This window comes from Xiphophorus couchianus, chromosome 5 (assembly GCF_001444195.1).
Source record: "Xiphophorus couchianus chromosome 5, X_couchianus-1.0, whole genome shotgun sequence".
NCBI classification, from domain to species: Eukaryota; Metazoa; Chordata; class Actinopteri; order Cyprinodontiformes; family Poeciliidae; genus Xiphophorus; species Xiphophorus couchianus.
In genome coordinates, this window is record NC_040232.1 from 12,034,821 (window position 1) to 12,052,681 (window position 17,861).

At 37.9% G+C, this 17,861-nt stretch overlaps 2 protein-coding genes across 3 annotated transcripts; one reads left to right on the forward strand and one right to left on the reverse strand.

Annotated features, from left to right (window-relative positions):
- The first annotated feature begins 490 nt into the window (after positions 1–490).
- On the forward strand, positions 491–8,859 carry LOC114144554 (epithelial membrane protein 1). Of its 2 annotated transcripts, none has more exons than XM_028017499.1 (5): positions 491–621; positions 1,393–1,476; positions 3,667–3,775; positions 3,874–4,014; positions 8,247–8,859. In XM_028017499.1, the coding sequence occupies exons 2-5, from the start codon at positions 1,402–1,404 to the stop codon at positions 8,405–8,407; spliced, it is 486 nt and encodes a 161-aa protein (XP_027873300.1). In that variant the 5' UTR covers positions 491–621; positions 1,393–1,401; the 3' UTR covers positions 8,408–8,859. The 2 variants fall into 2 exon arrangements, with proteins under 2 accessions (XP_027873300.1, XP_027873301.1); XM_028017500.1 differs by lacking the exon at positions 491–621 and adding an exon at positions 994–1,223.
- Positions 8,860–9,611: 752 nt separating this feature from the next.
- On the reverse strand, positions 9,612–17,125 carry f8a (coagulation factor VIII associated). The gene is made up of 12 exons (XM_028017498.1): positions 16,985–17,125; positions 15,664–15,710; positions 14,365–14,437; positions 13,360–13,519; positions 13,179–13,247; positions 12,941–13,061; positions 12,748–12,840; positions 12,547–12,611; positions 11,954–12,035; positions 11,766–11,812; positions 10,344–10,399; positions 9,612–10,231 (listed from the first exon to the last, which is right to left on the reverse strand). Exons 1-12 carry the CDS (start codon positions 17,041–17,043, stop codon positions 10,150–10,152), a joined length of 954 nt encoding a protein of 317 aa, XP_027873299.1. The 5' UTR covers positions 17,044–17,125; the 3' UTR covers positions 9,612–10,149.
- Positions 17,126–17,861: the final 736 nt, after the last annotated feature.

The window sequence follows — 17,861 nt, forward strand, 5'->3', positions numbered from 1 at the left end:
GTGATCATACTAATACTTTTGATCAAGTTTATCCAAAACAGGAGCCTTGTTGATGAAACCTATGAAATGTAGATTTCTAGTTATTGTCTTCTCTTTGCTTTTCCCCTCACGCTTTTAAATGTCACCATCAGAGTGTAGCTGTTTCACAGAAGATGGGCTCAGATCGCGCTGCTCCACTGGGTACAACTCTGTCTAATGTGCCATCAATGCAGAAGTTATTCTGGGTGCACAATGGCACAGAAAATGGAAGTTAGAAGGGATTCTTCCTCTAACTTCCATCAACACACGGGGAAAGTTGAGCCACTCGACTCAAACATTTAAAAATACAAAACATCACACTAACTCATCACAAAGTCGGATTTTTAGATGCGACCCGTTTTACGCACAGTTTTAAGTACACCATGAAAGCATTTCCGTGGTTTGAGTCTTTCTTTTATTGAAAAAAAATACACACATATATATTTGAGACTTTCTGGGTGGGGCTAAGAGGAGAGAGTAAAAAGGGGTGGAAAGAGAGTGAGAAAACAGGGAGATGTGTGTGTTGAGAATTAGAAGCAGGGTGGGGACACACTTTTACACATTCCCAAGCAGCTGCTGCGCCGAAACTTGAAGCGCTTTCAGGTAACTTTTATTCATTCTGTAGTTATTTCAGAGAAGTCCCGGATTACCGCACATACTCTTCGGAACTGTGTTATCAGTCTTATTTGTTATTATAAAGAGAGATAACGTTAGAAGAGTGCACTGTAAAAGCGTTGAAGGGTAAAATAAGCACAATAAGTGCGCCAAAGAGGTTGCACATCTAATATAGTCATTTTTGTTTTTGTGCAAGTTAGAGTTGTGAGTCGTTTTTTCCTTGCTGGATTCTCGCGCTCTTTCTAAAGTTGTTGACTACGGCGTTGGGCCGGGCCTGTGTGTGTGCGTGTGTGTGTGTGTGTGTGTGTAACTGAAGGGGTCCCATTTGGGAATGCCCAAACACGTCCAAACAAACGCGTCTTTCTCGTCGACGGATACTGCGGAAAGCGGTGAAAACGAGAAGATAAGCGAAGAGCAGTAGTTTTCAGAGCATTTAACTGGGGAGGAATTTACTTTAAGTTGCTAGAAAAGAGGACTGAGTTGTAAAATGAAGCGCTTTGGAGCGTCAAACCGCCTAACTGTGTGACGTGTCTGACTCCAAATGTTGTTCCAAAATCCTCCTGACTCCCGGGGCGTGTTTGGATCCGCATGTAATGGCTCTCTGTCTCTCTCCTCTCTGTTTTCAACGTCTTTCAATGTTAAATTGTATAACTGGAACTCGTGCTGTGTGTTAATTGATGCGTCCTATAAAGCGCATGTGAGTGGAAAATAAGCAATGATGTGCATCCGTTCGCATTCCTCTCAGTTATCAATTTTCAGAGGGTCACAATGTTGGTGCTGGCAGGGATCGTCGTTTTGCACGTCACCACCATCATCCTACTCCTGGTGGCCACCATTGATAACGTGAGTACTTTTTATTTTCTTACTTAGGGGGCCCAGAAGTGATTCCCCCCCCCCCCCCCCCCCTAACTAATCTGTACGGATGGCAAAATCAAAGCTGGGAAACAAATTTTCACTGTAGGAGTTTAAAAAACGGCACTGGATGACAAAAATCCCTGCTAATTTGTTTTCAATTTGGATGATGACATCACAAGAGGCAACAGAACTGAGCTCATGGGTTTCGGTCAGTCAACCCCTTCACCAATTTGTGCCCGATATTTTGCCATTTTAAAAATGCAACCATCTTTGGTAAAAACCTTTGTAAAAGTTAAATAAAGTTAGCTGAGATGGCCAATGACCACTTATGTATACTGTACTAGTAGATTCAGGTTAGGAAAAAATATGTAAAAACTACTTTAATTTTGGAAATTTACAAAAAGGAGATGGCACCCATTTGGCGGAATGACCCATTTCATGTAATCACTAATGAAAGCGAGCCATTGTGGAAGCTAGACTGCAGCTCTAACATACATAGCTTCATGTTTTACTGTGGAGAGTTTTTTCACTAGTAACAGTGGACTGTGAGCAGTTTATGATGATAACAATCTGTTCATGTTAGCTGTGGGGTGATAAACACTGATGCTACTTTAACTGAGGGTTGTATTAAATGTCCTTGGATCATTTGAAATCAAAAAAGAACTTAAGAAACCCTGAAATATTATTAAGCTGGCTAAGTCATTACACATTCTCAACTTATCAAAGTAAAAGCAGAGCACTTCCTGCTCTGTTCATTCAGAAATTCTACATTCTTGCTCATTTGGTGTCTTTACTGACCTCTGCCCATTATTTTGCACTTTATAGCTTACAAAGGGGCCCTGATGCAAAAGAAAACATTGACAAAAAGAGGGAAGGTTTAATTTATCTTAAACTGTGTTTTAAAGAATCATTGTTTAATATAGATTTATCCAGTTCATGTTTGATCAGTTGAGATATTTCAAACAAACAATCTTGAAAGATAAATACATTCCAGATTCCTTAAAAACTGTAAAACATCCTTTAGTTTACTTTTTAAAGGAAGCTTCCAAGCAGATGCCAACTTTAGCATCAGCATTGGCTAACAGTTAGCCTGTCTCTGTAATCACTTAGTGTAAATCTTTATTCCAGATGTAGAAGTCTCACCATTAGTTGACCTTTAATTATGAGACTTAAGTACAATTTCCTTTTCCACTTAGCAATAAGAGTCTGGAAAATAACAATAAGGTGGAAAGCTTAAAACACTCCTTCATATTCAGGACTAATGATATTACCCTACACAAAGACACTGTATGCTAACAACAATGGGATAGTCCTTCAGGAAACATACTTCACATTGATTAGAAATGTTGTGGATTTTTAATATCAGAAAGTGTTATGAAAATATTATTTAACCTAGCCCTAACCCTAAATTTTTAACATTTTTGGCAAATATTCCTGAAATCCATGAGGTGTTTTCTACTGCAGCTCCAATATTTTGGTGTGACAATAAATAACAACATGTAAACACCTCAAAATAGGGAATTTGATTAAAACAATAGTGAATAACAAAGAGAATAAAAAAGACAAAATTGTCTAAAAGAACTGTGATTATTTGCTATATGCTATGTGATGTCAACAAGTGTGTGTGTGTAAAATATTCTTACGAAGACTGTGGATTTTGTATTGACTAAATAATTCTCTACAACAAAATAGCAAAACAAATAGAAAAACCAAACATGACATGTTGTTTTGTATGTGATTTCCCATGTTTAAAGTGAATTTGATTTTACATAAAAGTCTGACTGATCGCATTAAGTTATAGCTCAGTTCTTTTAGTTCAGAAGTTTTCAACAATGCCTTTCCCTGCACCTTTGGCCTCACAGTGCAAGTGTGTAAAGCATCGAGAATAAAGCCTGACTTAAATGTCAAAATATGTTTTCACCGCCCACTGTGTTGCGGATCTTCAGACCTCCACATGCACAAAAACAAGCAGAGCAATGTGTATAGAATAATAAAAAAAAGCTTTGTGAGACAACAGTGAATTGGTCTGCCCACATTGATAAACACACGCACACACACACACATTAGAGGGAAAAACAAGATGAGGAAAGAAACCTTTGCCAAGAATACAACTTCCAAATGTTTGCAATGTAATCATTATGTGCCTCTGTATGTTTTGACATTTACTCTTGTTTTCAGGCCTGGTGGGTTACTGACACTGCATACACAGACCTGTGGGGCAAGTGGGACTTAATAAACTCAGACTGGCATTATGGCGATCTGAAAAAATACACAGAAGTCGAATCAGGTTTGAATACAAAAAAAAAAACAAAAAACAAAATTTAAATGAGCGGTGTTAATTGAAAAAGTTATTTTTTTTTCTTTTAACTTTCCATCTCACTGCAGACTTCCTCCAGTCGGTGCAGGCCACCTCGGTCCTGGCCTGCGTTTTCACCATCCTGGCCCTGTTTGTGTTCGTGGCTCAGCTGTTTACCCTGCCCAAAGGGCAGAGGTTCATCTTCACTGGCATTTTACAGTTAATCGCTTGTAAGTAACCTGGAGTCAAATGCAGAGTGCTGCTGTGAGAGATATTGATTCATGTCCCTGTTTCGTATCGCTGCATTTTGTTTCGTACGGATGCCGCATGCTTGGCTGACCGAGGTCAATAATGCCATTAAACCTCGATGCCTTCAAAACGATGCAGACGATTGAAAAAAAAAATTCTAGCAGAAATAAATGTGAGATTTTGTAGCGTTACAAAAAGAGGCATTATTAGTAATCCCTAAGGCTAACTAACTAAAAATAATAATGTGTTTGAGATCATGTTTTAAAGGTCAGAGAAAACATGTGATGCTTGAGCCTCCATGCACAGATCAGCTCAAATGAGATGCAAATTCTAAGCTGTAAATGACAGCTTATGTTTGCTTATTATGTAGGTTGTTATTAAGTTAGAAATTGTGAACACTTTTCTTCCTGGTCTTTCATACTTACAGCCACATATTCTGACTGCAACAGTAGTTCTGGTACCATCTATTCATCCAGCACAGATTCATCACTGATTATGACCATCCAATCATCTGCAGTCTCATTGCTGTTTACACGCAAACAACAGTTAGTGTTTGGCTGCTTTTTTAATGTAAATACATCTTCCTTAACCTGATCTTTTAGTCCAGTCACACATAATAACTCCTGACTTTTGGTTTTGGTGCAGCATACAGTGTGTTATAAATGCTTTTTCAAATTTTCGGTTTTTCTGTGATAGAGCCACACAGAGTAGCATAAAATTATGAAGCTAAAGAAACCGTTTAATGATTTTCAATTTTTTATTACAATTAAACATCTAAAACCATGACTTGCATTCTTATTCAGCTTCCTTCACACTGATACCCTAACATAAAATCCAGTGCAACATACTGCCTGCAAAAGTCATGTAATTGGCAAATAGAGTCCATGTGTGTAATTTAATCTCAGTTTAAATCTGGCTGTTTCACGAAGACCTAGCAGGTTTGTTAGAGAACACTGGTGAACACAGTGACAGACAACTACCGTAATAATATATTCCTGAAAACACCTTCCCCATGTGAAACATAGTGGTGGTGGCATCATGCTAAGGGAAGCTGATGTTGAACAGAGACAGGAAAGTTGGTTAGAGCGGATTGGTAGAAGAATGGAGGTAAATATACAGCGTGCCTAGCTGTTAAAGATTTGAGGCTAGTCAGAGGTTCAGCTTTGAACAGAACTACAACCCCCTGACAAACACCAAGAAGTTCGTTCATGTGTTAGAGTGACCCAGTCAAAGTCAGGATCAAAATCCAGTTGAGAATCTGTGGCAAGAATTAGAATTTAATGCTTGATGTTCTCCACCAAATCTGACTTAGCTTCAACAATTTTGCAAAGAATGGGCAATAATTCACATCTGTACATGTGAATTACATGTGAATTAAAGAATCGCAGCTGCAGTTGACGGAACAGGTCTTTCGGCAAAGTATTAACTCATTTTCTTTTTCTTTTAAAAATTTGTCCTACGTTGTGTTGTTCTATCACATAAAATCTAAACGAAGTACTTTGAAGTTTGCGTTTGTGCATGCAAAATAAAGTCAGTCTAAGTCTAAGTAAAGTGACAAAATGTGAAAGAACTCGTCTCTTTTATAGCGAGACGAGTTGCTGGGAAAACCTTTTGCCCTGGCCCATTCTGACGTCTAGCAGTTTGTTCCCATCTTGTTTGTTCTTACAATAAATGAGAGATTCATCTATCTGGGAACAATAACTGTGTTCAGATATCTTCCAGGAGTTTTATCGCCCTTTCCATTGTTTCAGCTGTCAGTGCCTTTGGCTGGGCCACGTTTCCTGTCGATCTGCCAGCTCACTCAGCTCTACAAGCACAACATTTTAACTGTAGACTCATTTACAAGATGATCGTAAATTCAACTTGTCCTTTCAGTATGTTTTAAGACAATTTTGTCTGATGCACATACAGTATGTATCAGAAAATGGTTAGGGTTTTTTATCTCAGGCAACACCCAAAGACTCCTCCAATGTCTTTACAATCCCCAGTGGGGGATACAGAAGGGTGGGTCAGTTTCAGACTCATGTTTCTGTTCGACTAAAGAATTTGACCAGGTGGTTATACACAGAAACATCATTGGCTTTTAGGAATCATGATCTTGTCTCACAGGAAGTGACAAAGTAAAACATTTAAGCCGTTTTAAAGTAAGAGCGACGTCCTCAAATGCTGTGACCATGTTTGTGTTATGGTGTGAAAGCATGACAATGTAGCAACAATAAACAATAGAGGAGAACTGCGTACGAAATCACTGAGTGTAAAAAAAGACCATGTCTTAACATGTTCCTTTTTTAAATTTTCATCTCAAAAACAAATATTTAGTTGAAGCGCAGCTCACCAAACAGCTGCCAGTGAGCTGAGGATGCCTGGGATGTTACATTATTCAAGGCTCCAAAGCTTTGTTGCTTCAGTCACGATTCAAAACAATTGGATTTTCCCATCCTGGAAGCCTCCAGAGGTTTTTTGGGGGGGTTTTTGTGCACAGCCATGTACTGCAAAGCATCGAATAACCACATGAAAAATACTTGAATATGGCATGGATTTTAAACATGACTATAATTGGTGTGATCCTTTTAGATGTTTTGGTGGCAGTTTGTATTTCTAATGGATCATGTTGGCCCTGTACTGACTATTTAAGGAAATAAACAATCAGTAATCAGCAGGTGATACCAAAAGAAGTGGACAGAAACATAGAGGAGTTCAGATCCTCTGTGTTTCTGACCTCCTCTATGTTCAGAAACATACAGCAATCTCTATGTTTCTTCTGCAATCTCTCAGTTTTCAGTCCTGAACATTTGCTGAGAATTAATAAATAATAAAGAAACCTGCACAAAGAATAGCAGCTGTAATGACATGGAAAAGATAAAGCGTGGCTGTCATATTTCTCATTTCATTTTATAGGCACATCTCAATAAATTAGAAGATCATTAAAAAATGTTTTCATTTTAGTAGTTTAGTTCAAAAAGTTAAACTTTCATAGATTCATTACTAAAATACTATTTTTATTCATCTTGATGGCTGTCTTACAGCTAATTAAAATGCAAAATGTTTCTCAGGAAATGGGATTGCAGTGTTAAGTAAGACATAAAGTATTTTTAATACAGAAATATTTTATAGTCCATGCGAATATATGGACACATGCTGACTTCACAGCTGACCAAGAAATAGCTACTGACACCTTCTGAGGCCGAACCACAGGAAGAGGTCATTTATAAAAAAGCTTGCTTGTCACAGAGTTCTTTATCCACGCATGATAATTGAAAGTTGAGTGGAAGGAAAAAGTATGTTAGGAAAATCTGCATCAGCAACTGGGATAACCATGATCTGTTCAAAGACATGGGGTAGATTGCTGCAGTGTGGACTGCAGCAGGAGTCAGAGTTTCAAAAGCCAGCTCAAAGAGAAGCATCCAGAAAACAGCTTTTTACATTCCTTCTGTTAAGCCAGAGGGTTTTCCAGAGGTCTAACTTCAGTTCAGCCAGACCAAGAAACAACTACATATACAGTAGATGGACATGCTTTCCTGTAGGCCGACATCTTGAAATAGCTGGTATTTACTGGTCTGATGTAAGATTGTAACATAGTGAGAACCTCGGTCTTGTAGTTAGGGTTTGGCTTTGTTAATCATTTACAGCCATCATTTTTTTAAAATCATGATATTCATGGTATGGTATAATCATGGTATTGATTTACCGTTGTCACAATAAATTCAAATTAATGATGCTTAAAATAGCCCCAAACTGTCTGTATTGTTGGGATTGTTAGTTTTACTATTTTTTCCACTGTTTTTTGCATTGAGAGTATCAATAAATATCAATACATTTCAAAATATAACTAGACGTGATTACTGTGTGCAGATTAGTGATATAAATCAAATTTTTTTGTGTGCCTGGTATCCTTAGGAAGCGCATTACAAATGGGTATGTGTAGGAATGATACCACAAAGTATCGTAATAAAACTTTACGTGCATATCGCTAACCCCTACTTACAATAATCATTGTAATGGAACAGAAATAAAAGCTTGAAATGTATCAGGATCTATATAATATTAATGGTTTTACTGTTTGAACCAAATGGCCTGGAGCTATACACAAGCCCTCTTTAACAATCTTGCTGCTGTTGACTTTTTTCCTTTTCAGAGAAAACATGACTACTTCTAAAAATCTCATCTCTGTGCATCATCACTCCCCATTTCCTTCCTTCCTCTTCTCCTGCAGGCCTGTGCATAATGACCGCAGCCTCGATCTACACAGCGCAGCTTCACACCACTGACAAAAAAGGATGGTACGGGCACAGCTACATCCTGGCGTGGATCTCTTTCGTCCTCACTCTCTTCCTCACCATCACCTACATCGTGCTGCGGAAGAGGAATGAGTGAATTGGAGGAGGATGGGGTCCATGCTCCTTTGTCCTTTTAGTCATTTCAAGACTTGTCAGCTTCATCCTCAGTTAGGAATATGTTGGAATGCTAACGAGCCAATACTCTTGATTTGATTTTAACAAGTTAGAGTTGGAGAATGGGACTGTAAGTGGGTAAGGAGATTTTTTTATCTGTGTAACCTTAACTAATTAATCATTTATCTCTGCGATGTAGCTACTTGTAGGGCTGGAAACTCAGTCCAGACATTATCAGCATTTTAAAGTCTGTGTGAAATGTTACTTGCTGTTCTTCTGACTGTGCTGACTAGATTTCCGCCACGCACATGTCTGATCTGTTCATCTAAGTTTAATTTGTGAGTGGTACAGATCCACTCAGAACTGCTCATACACTCACTTGGCATGCATTCAATATTCCTCTATTTTCAGTTTGCTGAGATAATTTATGTTAAAATGGAAACAATTTTGAATTTGTTGTGAGTTTTTGCTAATCCGTCCCACACCTAAAGGCTCAAATGTATAATTTCGAAACGGATAAAGCAGGTTGAGAAAATAAGATACTGGAAATCCATAACCCAATTGAAAATGTGTGTTCTGTGCTTAAAAGATGGACCTCTGCCTGAAAACCAACTAATTTGAATGAACTCTACCCGTTTGATAGGAAGTATCCAGCCAGAATTATACCAAAAGCCTTCTTAGTGAGATATATTATATCAGTGAGGGTGCATATTTATTTTTGAGTGTTTATGGAACAACATTTTTTTTCAGACTTGTGCATCAGATTCTTGTCTTTTAAAAATTCCTGAAGCTACATGTGGCATCATCCTGTACTGGAAAAAAAGAAGGAAAAAATGAATATGGAACTTCTTCCTGTAATGAGTGGATCTAACCTCTGATCAGAATTGCAGCTTATGTTTGACACTTATATCCAGGTTGCTGACATCCTAAGACATGAGTGTTGTGTCAGTCATCTTTTCTGTTGCTGAACTAAAAACTAAAGTTTCTAACAAAGTTGTGATGTGAAAAGATGAGCACCTTCAGAAGAAGCTCCTGGGATATACTGTATTTTAGAAAGATATGTTGAGTGAATCCATCATGTGAGGTAATTGTGTTGTGAGGCTGATAGTTACTACTGCCCTGTACCTCAGAGGGTACAGAGACTTGCCTAAATAGCAATAACAATGAACACTCTTGAAACAAAAGCCTTACTTCACAGAACATTTAATCGTTTTTCATTATTTTACAAGTATGGTATATACCTTCTACGTCTATGTACAATGTAACCAATTATATTTTTGTAGCATTTTGTATTGAGTGTACTTTTTTTAAGCTATGTTTTGTTTTCTGTCTGTAGTCGGCTGCTATCTTATGTAAAGTACGTTTGTACAAGTGAACCTTAAAACGATCCAGGGATGAAGAGCGGAGGTGTTACGTTTTACCATTTAACAGAACTATGCATTAGACAATTTGTTTGTATTTACATTGGAGTCTAAGCCATGTCTTTTACTAATAAAGTCAATTCAAACAAACAGAAGCTGTGTTTTACCTCAAACAACCTCATTTTAAATCATATAAGTATTGGTCCAGGTTGAAATGAGTGAATAAAACATGAAAGTGTCTCTGCCAGAGATCCTAAACTGTGAAAACAACCCTTCTTTGGGTCTTAGAACAGACCGCTCAGAAACGGGAAATTCATTACACACAGTATTGTTCCCAGAGGAAGTGAGTAAAAGCCAGGCTATGCTAAATGCCTTGACCAGACGGTGCAATTTGCTCCAGAACCACAAGGTGGAGCAGATGATTCTGCTCTGCCGTCAGAAAAGGCCTGCAGAGAGAAAAGCCACAAAAACGTGATCAATATGGAAAATGATGGCGAGGCCTGGAAATGCTTCTCTGTGCAGATCACATGATGGGACGAGACATTTATGAATGCTCACCACAGCTCAGTCTGCAAGGACTTGAGGGACTCTGTGTCTTTTTCCTGACACGCCATCTGCAGAACAGATCTGTTGTTAGACACCGCACTAATAAAAACATAACTACAGATTCAAATGAGCTTGTTAACGTCTCATATTTCTATGTTTACTGCCACATAAAATGAGCTTAGGCAGCATAAAAAGAACAGAAACTCTTATTTTATTAAAGGTATTCGACTTATGCAGAGCCTTGCTGTATTAGTCAAACAGCTTGAACATTTTCACTTCTTGTCACATTACAAACTTCTATTTAATTGGGAATTTGGGGGGATTTTTGAGACAGACTGGTACACAGTAGTGTATAATTGAGAAGTGGAAGGAAAATAAAACACTTTTTTTATTTACAAATTAAAACCTGAAAAAGAGTGACATGCATTCACTATTCAGCTGCCTAGTTTAGTACTTTGTAGAAGTACGAGCACCTTTTGTTGTAATTACAGCTGCAAACCAACACCGTCAATATATTTAGGTGTAGGCCATTAAAAAACACAATTATACTTTGATCTGTCTTTCTACTGTAGCTCAGGGCCGGTTGAAATGGATGAAAACTTACCACAATATAAGGGTTTCACATCAGTCAATATCAATAATTTTTCATATGGTTTTTTAAAAAATTTAAATATCTGAAATACAGCCAAACATTTTCCTTTCCTGTTTTATCCACTGTTTCCTCACAAGTTGTTGTACTAATTTTCTCCTTTAGCTCCACACTGTTTTTTTTATTTTTAAGTAGTTGTGAGTTACTGTGGCAAAACCTGAAACTACTGCTGCGCAAGTTATTCAACAGGTTGCTGCAAGGCAACCAAAGAGCAAGTGAGTTAGTTGATGCCACCAACCTTGCTTAGCTGGCCGTGAGAGCTTGAGTGGATAAAGCCTTTCCTTTGCCTACAACCCCCAGAATACTCTGTGGTTCTGTATCGCAGTTAAGTGAAATTATTGAACATTCTGTTGGACACATTTTCTATTGATATTAATCGCATGTCTATTGCGGTAGCTATTGTTATTGCCCAGCTCTCTAGCTTTATATTTAGAATATTTTTCCTGCTAGAGGATGAACCTTCACTGCTAGGAGGAAGAAAAAAAATACTTTTATCATTGTACTTCCACTTCACCATCATGTTGAGCTGATAAAACTCCAATAAACTACTTTGTGGTTGTACAAATAAAATACAAAATATTAACTGCGAGAAACTGAAAGATACTATGAAAAGTCTAGCAACATTGGTGCCAAATAGAGAAGAGTAATTATGCTGCCAAAGGGGGAAATGCAACCAAAACATTAATCACTGTCATGTACAGGCTATGAAAAACAACGTCTGTGTGTGAGGCAGAAAAGGTCAGGAACCTTTTGACTTGGCCAAGTGCATGTATCACAAAACTCACCACTATAGACTGCAGAAGCAGGAACACATTCTCAGGCAGGAAGGTCACTGAAAGAGCAAACAGCATTCATATTTACACCACTGCCAGGGTCATTCACCTGATTCATGCTCAGAGTTTGACGGGAACTAAAATCGTTCACTTTTTTCCCTCCAACTCTCCCAAACAGTTAAATATTAAGGAGCATCTACCTTGGCTATGAGGGTCAAAGGATTCCCAGGCGTACCTCTCCAGGGTCTGGGCATGTTCTGGTAGTAACTTCTGAGGTGGAGGCTGCAAAGAAACACCCACACACATGAGGCAGTTCCATTAAAATGTGATGACCTGCAGCAGTTGAGCTGTTTTAATGCCTGAAAATGTTTTGCTCTTTTATAGCTTTAACGGTTAAGGGTTGTTTATTTGTAAATTAATTGCAGGACAACTGACCTTAATGTATTTTACAAAGATGAGTAGGCAAAAATTTAACTCTCTTTACATGCAAAGCTGGTATAAACACTGCCTTTGTAGAACCATTTTCTGCAGTAGAAGGTGGTTCTACAAAGCACTGACTCAGGAAGGCTGAATAGAAATTCACACCACACAAAACTATATCTCAGGTTCATTTCACCTCACAAATTTGTTTTGTACTTGGAAAATTCAATTAACACACTGAAATGCACGATTGCTTATGTATTATGAAAGACTTGCAAGTGTGTGAATACTTTTAGAAGGCCCCAGTATTTGGCGCAAAAACATTTCAGAAGTATCTTTACATAAAAATAAAAACAATTTTCACAAAGCTTACCTCAAGTAACATCAGCAGCAGAACTCTAGAAATCTCACATTTTGCTACAATGTCCAGAAAGGCACCTTTTGATTGAAACAAAGAAACTGGTGAGTTTTTCAGTTTAATCACAGGAACAAACGACACTAGAGACAACATAGAAATATACAAGAGTCTGAGCATCTAAGAATGGTGACCAGTAGGCTCTGGTCGGAGCCTCACCAATAGGGCTTGTGGTGCCTGGAAGCTGCAGTCCTCTCTCCTGACACATCAGCTGCATCTCTGTGAACACTGATAAAGCACCGTCATAGTCACCTGCAAACCAGAGGAGTTGAATACAAAGTCAAACATCTGGAATCAAGCCCAATGTACCGCAAATGACATGATCTCATTCGAATGAGCGGACGCAACTCACGTGTGAGGATTTTACACGTGGCTATCTCTCCCATGGACAGCAGAGCTTCTATAGGCGTCTGCGTCTGTAACTCTGCAGCCCTCTGGAAGTGAACGATCGCTTCTCCTGGTCTGTTCATTTCCTGTAGAAGTAAGGAGAAAAGACTGATGCGCCATGTGGCTTACATGAATGACCCTTAAAGCAAAATTGAAAACCTTCTTCATTAATCATACGGGACAGCTGGAAGCAATAATCCAACCTTGAGCGCGTTGCCAAGTTCCAAACACAGGCTGGCTGCCATCACAGGCTGGTTCATCTCAATGTACACCTGTAACGCATTTTCACATCAGCATTCAGTCACAGCACAAGAATGCAGTCAGACTCCCATCTGTTTTCAGATATTACACTGAACGGAGTTCTGCTGCTGTTACACAGCCTACCTTAATGGCAAAACTGTAGCAGTTGAGGGCAGCTTGAAGGTGTTCATCGAAGCTCGGAGCCTGCAGGGCTTTGATCTCCTTCTCAGATGACAGAAAGAGACGCGCAGCGTCAGTTAAGGCCAGTGCTTCTCCAGGAGCATTAAACAGGGTCTGCTCGCACCTGTACATAAATAAATAATCATACATGGAGCTGAATGCAAAAGTGATTTGAGTCATTTTGAAAGTCACATTTATTGGTCGCTGAAAAAAAATTGGTGCAGTGCTACATTTTGAATCCATTTAAATATCTACATTAATGTGAGATTAAAACAAGATGAAAGAGAAATGGATTTATTATTCTGCACATTTGAATACCGGCAGCTAATCGGTAAAATGTGCAGGAAAAATGGGAAAATGTAGCAGACATACAACTCGTCCAACCTGTGAGTGCAGCCGCCAGCTTTGTCCAGGCTCATCAGCCCCCATGTAGCTGCTCCTGCTTGGCACATTGCTGTGGTGTAACAAATTTTACCTCGGTATAATGTTGCTTACTTTTTTAGACCACTTCAGACTTAGAAAACTTAGAACATTTAAAACCAGGTTCATCCGGCAGCAGTAAAATGCTTTATCTGCCATGTTCATTTCGAAAGAGTAGCTTAGAGTAAGCCAAAGACTGGAGCCAAACTCAGCTGACTCACACAGAGACATAAATACTGCTGGAGGTATTAAAAAAAAATGTAATACCTGTAATGACGTAGACAAAAATATGGACATAGATGCATTATTATAGTGGGTGTCAAATACATAAACCTGTTAGCCTTTAGCCCCATACATTCATGATCAGATCACTCAGATCTAATAATAACATCAAATATTAACAATACTTTCAATAAGTCAATATAACCTGCTGAAGAAAATGTCCCAAAATCTCTCATTATGTCACCATCATTACCAAATGAACAGAAGACTGAAATAACCATAAAGAAGTCCAAACATTAAAATTCTACCTTGGCCGTGTGCACTCACCGAGCCATGGCCAGGTTACAGAAGGCGGCATACTGAAGACAGTCCTGCTGCTTCAGCTCCTTCGCCAGCTGACCTGGAAGCGCGCATGCAGAAGGAAAAATCAATGAAACAGAAGAGGCAAACAGTGAAACTGTTCTAAAACATCTGCTCCCTGTTATCACAGGGGCAGACCAAGTGACAGCGCTGATGTTCTGTTCAGACATTTCTCACCCTAACAGAGCTATTAAAGATATTTGTGGAAAAAATGAGGACTGCGTGCAGGATACACAACCTTCATCCTGAAAATCAGGACAGCTAAACTGAAAGGAAAGACACACGAAGAATTAAAACAAGCTTTTTTCTGTCCATGTTGAGCAAACACATTTTAAATCTGTTCTTTGTACTTTAATGTTGAATTTAGTGCAATGTTGGTCTTTTTTATGCCTCTACAGGAACATCCAACCCTATTAACCTGCCGCGTTTGTTGTATATAACAGGAGTAGCTTTATGCTGACAATTACGTTTTGTGTTGCCCATTGATCAGTTCAGTCTTTAGGATTATGAAGAACAACCCGCGGCACAATTATTCAGTTCTTTACTTAAATATTGTAAACATTATTTCCTGTCAGCTCTGTGGCAGCTATAAGCTGTTAAGAAACCAGACTATATAAAATTGGATCAGTCAAAACTGTCTCTCAAAGAGACAGATTTTCAGCTGTTCTTCATGGTTTGACTAGATCCATCTCAATCTTTAACTGTTGCTACAATTAAAACCTATGTAGCCATGGAGATAAATCTGTCTCTGATATCCTGACAGTCTGCAGACGCAGAGTTTCACAACCATGACAAGAAAATGCCTCTTTGTGTCTATTTTCAGGTAACTGCTCCACTGGAGCTTTGACAGTCTCCTGATGAACATCTTTGTTGGGCAGGAAAAGTGTTAGAAGAGAACAACAGAATAGACTAACTCTATGGGTCTTAAGCAATCTGAATCTTTTATAAACCTTTGTAAAGATTCATAATAGTCAGTGGTTGTTTAGGGTTATTTACATTTTATGAAATGTATTTTCTAATATAAAGACAGTTCTAAAAGCAGCAGGTTACAAGTGTATTCTTAGTTTTGGCAAACATTACTGCTACAAGAAAGAAAAATCTTCCTCATAAGGAAAAGTTTTCTATGTAAGGACGAATTATCAATATAACACAGGATTCATTTTTAAGAAGCTATGCAGGTGACAAAACATCTATCTCATGGACGCAAGTATACCCGGCTGCTACAGACAGCAGATAATCTTGAATCCTGGAAAAGGATCGACTCACCAAACTGCTCACTGGCTTCAGCTACATTTGGCTTCCGGAGAAAACGTCTGCAATGAGAAAGCAAAACCAGAAGCATTTACATCAAATGATTAGTTGAAGTGAAGCTCTGGATTAATCTTTGACCTGTTATGTGTTACAGGGCTTAAATCTGACAGTGATGAAGACTTAGAGTTTGATTAGGGATACACAAAATATAGCAACATGTTAATATCAGTGCACACAACAACAATAAGGCAAAGGATTGTTTGGAATGAGGTCATACTTTGCATGCCAATAAACCTACTGAATGGAGACTCAGTGCAGTTAAATGTTCACACCTGGCACAGATTATAATACCAAACATGATACAGGTCACATCACACAATGCTGGAAGCACAGATTAGAAAGAGAAGAGTGAAAAATATGGGGATTTAGAGCAAATGATGTTGCCAACTTAACGTTTACCAATGTTATTGCAAACATGTGATTTTCTAATATTGTAAAGCCCAACTTTAATACAACATATATTTATTGAAACCTGGAAACAAACATGTTTCACAGAAATATTAACACTATAAAATACCTCAATAAACCCCAAAAGTTCAGGGAGTCAGAGAGTGATATTATTAGAGTGTTTCTTGAAACACTCTAATGTAATAGAGTAGAACAGAATTAAGCATGAAAACAGTTTGCCTCTTAGATAAGAACACAGACAGTAATGGGGATATTTATTATTTATTATATAGCTAATCCATATTTGGATTAATTTAATAACTAACATGGCTGTAAGCAGAAATATCAACAAATGTTTAGATATTTGATTACATTAACAAACCAGTATTCTATAGTCCAATCTTATTTTTAAGATTAAAAATAAGCAACCAGGGTGAGGGTTAAAAGCTACATTTTTTTCTCGCTCTAATTTTAACACATTTGTTATGCAAGAAAAATCCATTTGGTCACATCCATGTTATTCTTCTTGGTCTTACACCTCAACATTATGAAGTCTTGACATTTCTATTACATTTTTTTTTTGTGGTTGATGTGTCGGGGGAATGTTTTCCTGAAATCAAACCAGCGACTACCACTAACTAATAAAGGTAAAGCTTACTCAATAAAAGTCAAAGCGAATGTCAAGTTAATAAAAAACAAGCAAACACATGTATTGCACAGATAATGAAAAAAACGACAGAGACGGACAGCGACCGCTAGCTTTGACTGTTAGCATTAGCCTTCAATGCTACATATAGCATTCAAGATAATAAACGTTGTTGTTCTTAACGTTGTCTAGTCATTCCTTTTAACCTCACAGTGAAACAAAGTAAGTTAAAGTCTTACTGACTTCTTCAATTTATTTGACACAGCTCTGTATCTCGCCAGAAAATCGCCTTCCGCGGCCATGGTCGACACAGCTAAACAAACCAAACCAGGAAATCATCCTGACAGGAACTTTGCGATTGGCTTACTGAAGGTCTTCTCAAGGTTTCATTGGCTGGCGTATGCCGAATGTGTAGCACGTGTCCCAACAGGAAATGTCCAAAAACAGAGATTCTAAACTGATGCATCTAAACAACAGGTATTGTTATGGTATTATCCAGCCTTATAAATATGTATATTCTGCGGTGGTTACAGAGGCTTTTTTTAAAAAAACATATCAGGCTAAATAGTTTATATGATTTAAATGAACCGTTTCATGGTTATAATAGTTTCTCTTTTTTCCTCCTTGTTTTCAGTTAGAAGCCATAAAGTTAGAAACAAAAGTTTATTTCCAAATAAGTCCTAGTCAAAGTGTGTTTACAATAAAATGCGTGTGACAAAAAGTAATACTAATTAAACATTAGTATTTTTTGTCATATCCTCATTCAGCAATTTTATTCTTCAGATCCTCCTTTCCACCCTTGTTGAACTGTGCATTTTAAAACAATAAAAATAAAAGATAAAACTTCAGCTTTAGTTTCCTCAACTCCACTGTCACTCTAAACTGGAATCCTTCCTTTATGTTTCGAAAGTAGCTCCTTAGTTTTGGCAACATAACAATGATGTGGTTTAATAGCAAACATGTGTTTGCTGCTGTGATGTTAAAGAATGATATGCCCTAAGTATTAGTCAAAATTCCAGTAAAATATATTTAGTGATGCATGATGTTCAGATCAAACGGAGTTGGATGATTACCTCCAAACATAAAATCATAAAATCAATACTTTATATTAGTCCTTAGA

Bases quoted from the DNA above. Each gene is read 5' to 3' on its own strand.
- LOC114144554 (XM_028017499.1), top strand. From the start codon at position 1,402: ATGTTGGTGCTGGCAGGGATCGTCGTTTTGCACGTCACCACCATCATC. The intron at 3,776-3,873 runs GTTTGAATACAA...ATCTCACTGCAG, and splicing joins ATACACAGAAGTCGAATCAG to ACTTCCTCCAGTCGGTGCAG. The intron at 4,015-8,246 runs GTAAGTAACCTG...CTTCTCCTGCAG, and splicing joins CATTTTACAGTTAATCGCTT to GCCTGTGCATAATGACCGCA.
- f8a (XM_028017498.1), bottom strand. From the start codon at position 17,043: ATGGCCGCGGAAGGCGATTTTCTGGCGAGATACAGAGCTGTGTCAAAT. The intron at 15,711-16,984 runs GTCAGTAAGACT...TTCTCATTGCAG, and splicing joins GTGTCAAATAAATTGAAGAA to ACGTTTTCTCCGGAAGCCAA. The intron at 12,612-12,747 runs GTGAGGCTCCGA...TTCAATCAAAAG, and splicing joins AGGCACCACAAGCCCTATTG to GTGCCTTTCTGGACATTGTA.